The sequence below is a fragment of the Cherax quadricarinatus genome, chromosome 69 (assembly GCF_038502225.1).
Source record: "Cherax quadricarinatus isolate ZL_2023a chromosome 69, ASM3850222v1, whole genome shotgun sequence".
Lineage (NCBI taxonomy): Eukaryota > Metazoa > Arthropoda > Malacostraca > Decapoda > Parastacidae > Cherax > Cherax quadricarinatus.
In genome coordinates, this window is record NC_091360.1 from 7,567,730 (window position 1) to 7,577,463 (window position 9,734).

Below are 9,734 nucleotides of genomic sequence, written 5' to 3' on the forward strand. Positions count from 1 at the left end.
CCTTTGCAATTTTTCTTTAGAATCTCCCATAAGCACAGTATCATCAGCAAAAAGTAACTGTGTCAATTCCCATTTTGAATTTGATTCCCCATAATTTAATCCCACCCCTCTCCCAAACACCCTAGCATTTACTTCCTTTACAACCCCATCTATAAATATATTAAACAACCATGGTGACATTACACATCCCTGTCTAAGACCTACTTTTACCGGGAAGTAGTCTCCCTCTCTTCTACACACCCTAACCTGAGCCTCACTATCCTCATAAAAACTCTTTACAGCATTTAATAACTTACCACCTATTCCATATACTTGCAACATCTGCCACATTGCTCCTCTATCCACTCTATCATATGCCTTTTCTAAATCCATAAATGCAATAAAAACTTCCCTATCTTTATCTAAATACTGTTCACATATATGCTTCAATGTAAACACCTGATCTACACATCCCCTACCCACTCTAAAACCTCCTTGCTCATCCGCAATCCTACATTCTGTCTTACCTCTAATTCTTTCAATTATAACCCTACCGTACACTTTTCCTGGTATACTCAGTAAGCTTATTCCTCTATAATTTTTACAGTCTCTTTTGTCCCCTTTCCCTTTATATAAAGGGACTATACATGCTCTCTGCCAATCCCTAGGTACCTTCCCCTCTTTCATACATTTATTAAACAAAAGTACCAACCACTCCAACACTATATCCCCCCCTGCTTTTAACATTTCTGTCATGATCCCATCAGTTCCAGCTGCTTTACCCCCTTTCATTTTACGTAATGCCTCACGTACATCCCCCACACTTACATTCTGCTCTTCTTCACTCCTAAAAGATGGTATACCTCCCTGACCAGTGCATGAAATTACTGCCTCTGTTTCTTCCTTAACATTTAAAAGTTCCTCAAAATATTCTCGCCATAGTAGTAGGTTGGTAGACAGCAACCACCCAGGGAGGTACTACCGTCCTGCCAAGTGAGTGTAAAACGAAGCCTGTGATTGTTTTACATGATGGTAGGATTGCTGATGTCTTTTGTCTGTCTCATAAATATGCAAGATTACAGGCATGTCTTGCTACTTCTACTTACACTTAGGTCACACTACACATACATGTACACATTTATTTATACACACTCATCTGAGTTTTCTTTGATTTTATCTTAATAGTTCTTGGTCTTATTAATTTTCCTTTTATATCCATGGGGAAGTGGAATAAGAATCTTTCCTCCGTAAGCCATGCGTGTTGTAAAAGTCAACTAAAATGCCGGGAACAATGGGCTAGTAACCCCTTTTCCTGTAAAGATTACTAAAAAGAATAAGAAGAAGAAAATTGAAATTACAGTATTATTATTATTATAATAAAAAAGAAGCGCTAAGCCACAAGGGCTATACAGCGCGTAATTACAGTAGGGTCCTGCTTTATGGCGTTCTGCTAATTCAGCGGTTTTCAATTATATCTGTTGTTCATTTTCTTCAGAGCTTGTTCCAACTTTTCAGCCTGACATGCTCAACAGCTGAGCCAGGGAAAGTCGTCTGGCACCATTCTATTGTCAGTGATTTAGTCTGTTTATAGCATGTGTGTGCTCTGATAGTGTAAAAATAAAAATGTCATTAGGCTGTTATATAAATTTGAAAGTGAAAAAAGGCGTGTTCCACTATTTGGCGATTTTTGCTTTTTGGCAGGAGTTGGGAACCTAACCTGTCACCTAAGTGGGGTCCTACTGTATTACTGTCATATTTAAAAAGAACTGCTAAACCCATAGGGGTCATATAGCACCTGAGGGAATGGGAGACAATCAGGCTTTGTTCAAGGAAAGGGAGGACAGGTCAAATTTCTTGGATTAATAATCCCTCAGCAGTACAAATGAACAATGAATTATGAAATAATCTTCATTTCAGTGTTCAGTATTTTTGAAGTCCACTGTCTACAAGGAAATATGAAAGGTGTTTGGAAACATAACTACTGATAATAACACTATAATGAAGGAAAATAAGAGTTCACCTTATAAAATTTCAATTTATGAATTCTCTCAAACATAAAAGTTCTAGCTGAGATTACCTCCATTACAGTCTCTGGAAAAAAAGTAGCCAGGAAAAAAGTCTGAAAAAGAATGAGCAAATCACACAAACAGTTTAATGAGCTTTATTATGGAACCTAAAAATTACAAAACATCAATATCTGGTCATTTGATAGTTTGGTTTCATTACCATTTCGAATCCTTTATGTTTGGTATTTGACTGGCAGCAAATATTTTGTTTTATATTTCAAGCCAAAGATTTTTATTACAGACTTGGTAAGAACCACCTTTAAGTAAATGCAGTATCAAGGAAAATTAAAATCAGATTTATAATTTAACATTTAATTTACATTCTGTACATACATATAATCCTACAGGTTTAGCGCTTCCTCCTTGATTACAATAATAATCTGTACATACACTATAGAAGGTTTAAAAAATGATCTACAATTTCAGTAGAAGCCACTGCCATAACCATGGACATTGCCTGGAGTTTTTGGCGTCTTTGTCTGGACATCAAGCGCATCCTCTGACCTGTTAGAAGATACCATACCATTTGTAAATAAAAAAAGAATTATACCAATAAAATAAAAGTTGTCTATTGTTATTTATGTTACAAAAGGATTAATGACACACTATGCTTTTTCACTATATGTAATGGATTATAATTACAGTGGACCCCCGCATAACGATTACCTCCGAATGCGACCAATTATGTAAGTGTATTTATGTAAGTGCGTTTGTACGTGTATGTTTGGGGGTCTGAAATGGACTAATCTACTTCACAATATTTCTTATGGGAACAAATTCGGTCAGTACTGGCACCTGAACATACTTCTGGAGTGAAAAAATATCGTTAACCGGGGGTCCACTGTACTTTTATGATTTAAGTCTTAATTTTAAACTGTGTAAGTAATTTTTACACAGGACTTAACTTTTCATATATATTATAACATACATTATATTCATGAAAAATATCTAGGTGGATTGTTTTATCTGTAAAATAGAAAACTGTTAAACTTTGAAATGCATTATGGCAATTAAACTGATAAACAAAAATTACAGTAAGTTAACACTTTCAGAAAAAGTCCTTAAATATACTATAAAAACAAAAAAGGTTTAGGTGCAGACTGGTGTGCTTACTTTGGAGAAGCAGACAAAAGCTTTGTAGGTTCACTTGGAGAATTAATAGCTAAGACCTCGTTTGGTTTAACTGCTCGGCGGCCATCACGCATGTAATAATAATTGGCAAAGAGCTTAGCACTCACACCAGGTGGTAGATTGGGAGGTGGTTGTGAAGGGCAAGAAACAGTGTCTGCTTGACGCAGAGCACTTTTATGCTCTCGCTGCAAGAAAATGAAAGGATAAGATTTTAAATATTTGAGAAAATTACATGCCTGCTTGACCTTTAAAATGTTCGTATCCAATAAATTGAACATTACAGCACTACAAAATACAGTTTAGTGGACATTAGACTGTTAATGATACCAACCAAAACCTAGATATTACTGAAAGCAATAATATTTCCTGTAATATTCTTTATTTAGGAGACTCGACGCATTTTATGGACAGTAGTGTAAATTTATACAATGGTTATAAGGGTACATAGATGTTTCAGGCATGCAACAATGGTACATTATGTGTATTTAACATGATAATCAAATAATGTCAGACTGACTTATTTCCATTGGGGTCCTAAATTAATTCTCATATATATAGTCATATATGCAAGCAATCATTTATTCAACTTAAATATCTGTTATCCGTTAGTGGTTCTGGGGATTGTATGCTTTCTCCACGACCTGATCTCAGATCAAGCCTCGTACACTGGAAAAAATCGCAGGATTAACAACTATAAGAAATACATAGGAAAATAAAGGTACAGTATATATAAGAAATTGCTGTCTATTAATTTTTTTTATTTTGCTTTTATTAAGTGTAATAACAGACAGGAACCATCCAGGCAGGTACAGTACAGTGGACCCCCGGTATTCGATATTAATCCGTTCCTGAGAGCTCATCGAATATCGAAAAGCGAATCAATTTTCCCCATAAGAAATAATGGAAATCAAATTAATCCGTGCAAGACACCCAAAAGTATGAAAAAAAATTTTTTTTTACCACATGAAATATTAATTTTAATACACACAAACTGAAGAAGACATGCACAGTTACATGACACTTACCTTTATTGAAGATCTGGTGATGATTGATGGGATGGGAGGAGGGGAAAGTGTGGATGATGTTAGTGTTTAGAAGGGGAATCCCCTTCCATTAGGACTTGAGGTAGCAAGTCCTTTTCCGGGGTTACTTCCCTTCTTTTAATGCCACTAGGACCAGCTTGAGAGTCACTGGACCTCTGTCGCACAACAAATCTGTTCATAGAGCTCTGTACCTCCCGTTCCTTTACGATTTGTCTAAAATGGGCCACAACATTGTCATTGTAATAGTCACCAGCACGGCTTGCAATAGCTGTGTTAGGGTGATTTTCATCCATAAAGGTTTGCAGTTCAACCCACTGTGCACACATTTCCTTAATTTTTGAAGTATGCACAATGGATCCCACAACTGGCATAGGCTTCTCAGGGTTAGCCCCAAACCCTTCAAAATCTTTCTTAATTTCCATACTAATTCTCACCCTTTTTACCACAGGGTTGGCACTAGAAGCTTTCTTGGGGCCCATGGTGACTTATTTTGCAGAAACAAGCACCAAAAACAGTGATAATATGGATAATATGGAATGTACCGAATGTATCCTTAGATGCGCGCACACTGGCTGGCTTGTAAACACTGGCACACAAGGGGCAGTTCAGGCCACATGTGGACACGTCTCGTACGAATCGTATTGAATACCGGGTTTTCAATCGGATACCGAGGCAAAATTTTTGCGTTAAAATGCATCGAATATCGGGGGTCCACTGTATTAATGTCCTGTCAAGTGAATATGAAATGGAAGTCTGTTAATTTTGTTGCTCTCTGGCAGGATTGCTAATCTTTTCTTTGTTTTGTGAACAAGTAGGATGACAGATAAATCTTAAACTATTACATACATTTAGTATACACATATTGAACAGCATTCAAAGGCACACAGCCCTCACATCACAGCCAAACCTATAACTGCTCATTTATAGTTTCTTGGAGAACTGTAAGAGATCAAAAGAATAAAAGGCACAATACCGTGACTGGAACATTATACAAATAAACCGCATGTAGGAGAAAGAAACTTACGATGACATTTTGGTCCAACCTGGACCATTAACTAATCACACAGAGTCCGAACTGAAATGTCGTCAAAAGTTTCTTTCTTCTACGTGTGGGTTATTTGTTTATTGTAAAAGACCAGCTGTAAATGGAAACTACAGTGGACCCCCACCTTACGATCAGCTTCCAATGCGACCAATTATGTAAGTGTATTTATGTAAGTGCTTTTGTACGTGTATTTTTGGGGGTCTGAAACAGACTAATCTAATTCACAATATTCCTTATGGGAACAAATTCGTTCGGTAACGGCACCTGAATATACTTCTGGAATGAAATTATATCGTAAGGCGGGGGTCCACTGTATTTATTCTTTTATATAGTAATATATTTTTTATTAAAATTTAAAACATGGTAAACCAAGGAAGCAGATGTTAGACTTGCCCGTACTAACGACCCCAGTGAAAATGGCTATTTTGTAGGTTTTCCTATGCTAATCTCCATAACAAACTACCTTTGTGCCCTCAAAAATCACTGTAAATTTTAATAATTTTTAAAGCCTAAATAAAAACTTATATCTCAACCTACCCTCTATAGAACCCAGGTATTTCAGGTGTGAGCTGAACTTGTTACCTGCCATTACAGTAAGTCCTTGGTTTACAAGTATACTGGGGACCTCCTTAGTTGTGTATCATATTCATACTACAGAAAATCTTCAACTATGAACACACTGGGACCTTCTGTATTGCTTAATAATAATGATATTATACACAATAATGATATAATGACATTATACACAATAATATAATAATCCATACCATGGACGGGGATAGAACCTGCGATCAGAGAGTCTCAAATGAGACTCTCTGATCGTGGGTTCTATCCCCGTCTGTGGTATGGTTTGTTTGCAATCGTGTCATTATGATTTCGTGAGTCAATATAATAATATTACATATACACAATAATGATATTATACACAATAATATAATAATGATATTACATATACACAATATAATAATGATATACACAATACAGGAGATTCTCAATGTTTGTAAGTCGAGGACTTACTGTATTTTATTTTGATGGTACTGAACTCTCATAAATAAGTAGATAATTCTGTAGTTTCATAAAAAACTTTTATGAAACTAATAAATAATAAATCATACCTGGTAAAAACTTCATAAAAGATATGATTTTATTTATATTATAATTACTATTCATAATTATTTTATTCATGGGGAAGCACTAAACCCATAGGGATCTCACAGTACCTGAGGGATATGGTCCTACCCAAGGAAGGCGAAGACAAGGTCTATTCCCTGGATCAAGAGCCCTTCCTGACATTCAGAAACCTCCATTCAGTTTAATTCCTTGAATCAAGAGACCATCCCTGGCATCAAGGAACCTCTCTTGTCTAATTCCTTGGACAAAGAGCCCCTCCCTGACATCAAGAACCCTCCCTTGTCTAATTCCTTGGATCAAGAGCCCATCCCGGGCATCAAGTAATCCACCCTTTGGGTTTAATTCCTTGGATCAAGAGCCTCTCCCACGCATCAAGTAACCTCCCTTTGAGTTTAATATCTTGGATCAAGTCCCTCCTTGGCATCAAAAAACCCTTCAGGGTGTAACTCCTTGGATCAAGAGCCCTCCCAAGCATCAAGGAACCTTGCTTAAAAAGATAAATAAATCGCCAAAACCCATTTACAATAAACTTCAACAAGAGAGACTGATAAACCTACACCCATGAGCGTCTTGCGAACTAATCGCAAGAAGGGCGAAACGTCCCTGTAATGTGCTGTTGCCATTGTTGATGGAAAAAGATTCTGTTGTTGATGTTTCACCCAACAGCTGATCTTCTCTTAAATACCACTCACGCAATAGATAAAAGTGACATATTTTACGCAAGTTTAGTTGAAGTTTAGATAAGTAGTATGATTTAATCATAAAAATACAGGATTTTCGTACTTTTTAATAGCATTTTTAATTGTTGGAAGGAATTTTAATTATAATTTGGTAATTTTCCTCATAGCATAAGACGTATTTCATACAGTACAATAGCCGGCCCAACTTAAAGTATATATTTTACTCTATTATCTATCGTATTTTATGTCTTAGTTACTTTTAAATTGATCGATTAATTTTTTTTTTAAATGGTTTTCATTGAACTTGCTAATGTTTGTTAATATGAACATGTTTATTTTAATTGATGTTGGGTTGAAGGGTTGCGACGGCTCGCAGACCGTATGAACCCAATACCCAACACTCTTAGATTAGATTTGGCTGCTGAAGTGGACAAGATAATAATAATAATAATAATAATAATAATAATAATAATAATAATAATAATAATAATAATAATAATAATAATAATAATAATAATAATAATACAAGGAGAATAGAAGCATCAGGGAAGAGAGAGGTGAAGGTTTATAAACTAAAAGAGGAGGCAGTTAGGGTAAGATATAAACAGCTATTGGAGGATAGATGGGCTAATGAGAGCATAGGCAATGGGGTCGAAGAGGTATGGGGTAGGTTTAAAAATGTAGTGTTAGAGTGTTCAGCAGAAGTTTGTGGTTACAAGAAAGTGGGTGCGGGAGGGAAGAGGAGCGATTGGTGGAATGATGATGTAAAGAGAGCAGTAAGGGAGAAAAAGTTAGCATGTGAGAAGTTTTTACAAAGTAGAAGTGATGCAAGGAGGGAAGAGTATATGGAGAAAAAGAGAGAAGTTAAGAGAATGGTGAAGCAATGTAAAAAGAGAGCAAATGAGAGAGTGGGTGAGATGTTATCAACAAATTTTGTTGAAAATAAGAAAAAGTTTTGGAGTGAGATTAACAAGTTAAGGAAGCCTAGAGAACAAATGGATTTGTCAGTTAAAAATTGAAGAGGAGAGTTATTAAATGGAGAATTAGAGGTATTGGGAAGATGGAGGGAATATTTTGAGGAATTGTTAAATGCTGATGAAGATAGGGAAGCTGTGATTTCGTGTATAGGGCAAGGAGGAATAACATCTTGTAGGAGTGAGGAAGAGCCAGTTGTGAGTGTGGGGAGAGTTCGTGAGGCAGTAGGTAAAATGAAAGGGGGTAAGGCAGCCGGGATTGATGGGATAAAGATATAAATGTTAAAAGCAGGTGGGGATATAGTTTTGGAGTGGTTGGTGCAATTATTTAATAAATGTATGGAAGAGGGTAAGGTACCTAGGGATTGGCAGAGAGCATGCATAGTTCCTTTGTACAAAGGCAAAGGGGACAAAAGAGAGTGCAAAAATTATAGGGGGATAAGTCTGTTGAGTATACCTGGTAAAGTGTATGGTAGAGTTATTATTGAAAGAATTAAGAGTAAGACGGAGAATAGGATAGCAGATGAACAAGGAGGCTTTAGGAAAGGTAGGGGGTGTGTGGACCAGGTGTTTACAGTGAAACATATAAGTGAACAGTATTTAGATAAGGTCTTTGTGGCATTTATTGATTTGGAAAAGGCGTATGACAGGGTGGATAGGGGGGCAATGTGGCAGATGTTGCAGGTGTATGGTGTAGGAGGTAGGTTACTGAAAGCAGTGAAGAGATTTTACGAGGATAGTGAGGCTCAAGTTAGAGTATGTAGGAAAGAGGGAAATTGTTTCCCAGTAAAAGTAGGCCTTAGACAAGGATGTGTGATGTCACCATGGTTGTTTAATATATTTATAGATGGGGTTGTAAGAGAAGTAAATGCGAGGGTCTTGGCAAAAGGCGTGGAGTTAGAAGATAAAGAATCACACATAAAGTGGGAGTTGTCACAGTTGCTCTTTGCTGATGACACTGTGCTCTTAGGAGATTCTGAAGAGAAGTTGCAGAGATTGGTGGATGAATTTGGTAGGGTGTGCAAAAGAAGAAAATTAAAAGTGAATACAGGAAAGAGTAAGGTTATGAGGATAAAAAGATTAGGTGATGAAAGATTGGATATCAGATTGGAGGGAGAGAGTGTGGAGGAGGTGAATGTATTCAGATATTTGGGAGTGGACGTGTCAGCGGTTGGGTCTATGAAAGATGAGGTGAATCATAGAATTGATGAGGGGGAAAAGGGTGAGTGGTGCACTTAGGAGTCTGTGGAGACAAAGAACTTTGTCCTTGGAGGCAAAGAGGGGAAGGTATGTGAGTATAGTTTTACCAACGCTCTTATATGGGTGTGAAGCATGGGTGATGAATGTTGCAGCGAGGAGAAGGCTGGAGGCAGTGGAGATGTCATGTCTGAGGGCAATGTGTGGTGTGAATATAATGCAGAGAATTCGTAGTTTGGAAGTTAGGAGGAGGTGCGGGATTACCAAAACTGTTGTCCAGAGGGCTGAGGAAGGGTTGTGGAGGTGGTTCGGACATGTAGAGAGAATGGAGCGAGAGTGACTTCAAGAGTGTATCAGTCTGTAGTGGAAGGAAGGCGGGGTAGGGGTCGGCCTAGGAAAGATTTACCTGGAGTTTACCTGGAGAGAGTTCCGGGGGTCAACGCCCCCGCGGCCCGGTCTGTGACCAGGCCTCCTGGTGGATCAGTGCC

The 9,734-nt window shown here is 37.4% G+C and overlaps 1 protein-coding gene across 1 annotated transcript; it reads right to left on the reverse strand.

Moving 5' to 3' along the window:
- Window positions 1-2,341: 2,341 nt before the first annotated feature.
- On the reverse strand, window positions 2,342-7,106 carry LOC128701855 (NADH dehydrogenase [ubiquinone] 1 alpha subcomplex subunit 7). Its single transcript, XM_053795802.1, has 3 exons — window positions 6,953-7,106; window positions 3,159-3,361; window positions 2,342-2,549 (listed from the first exon to the last, which is right to left on the reverse strand). The coding sequence occupies exons 1-3, from the start codon at window positions 7,016-7,018 to the stop codon at window positions 2,468-2,470; spliced, it is 351 nt and encodes a 116-aa protein (XP_053651777.1). The 5' UTR covers window positions 7,019-7,106; the 3' UTR covers window positions 2,342-2,467.
- Between the last annotated feature and the right edge of the window lie 2,628 nt (window positions 7,107-9,734).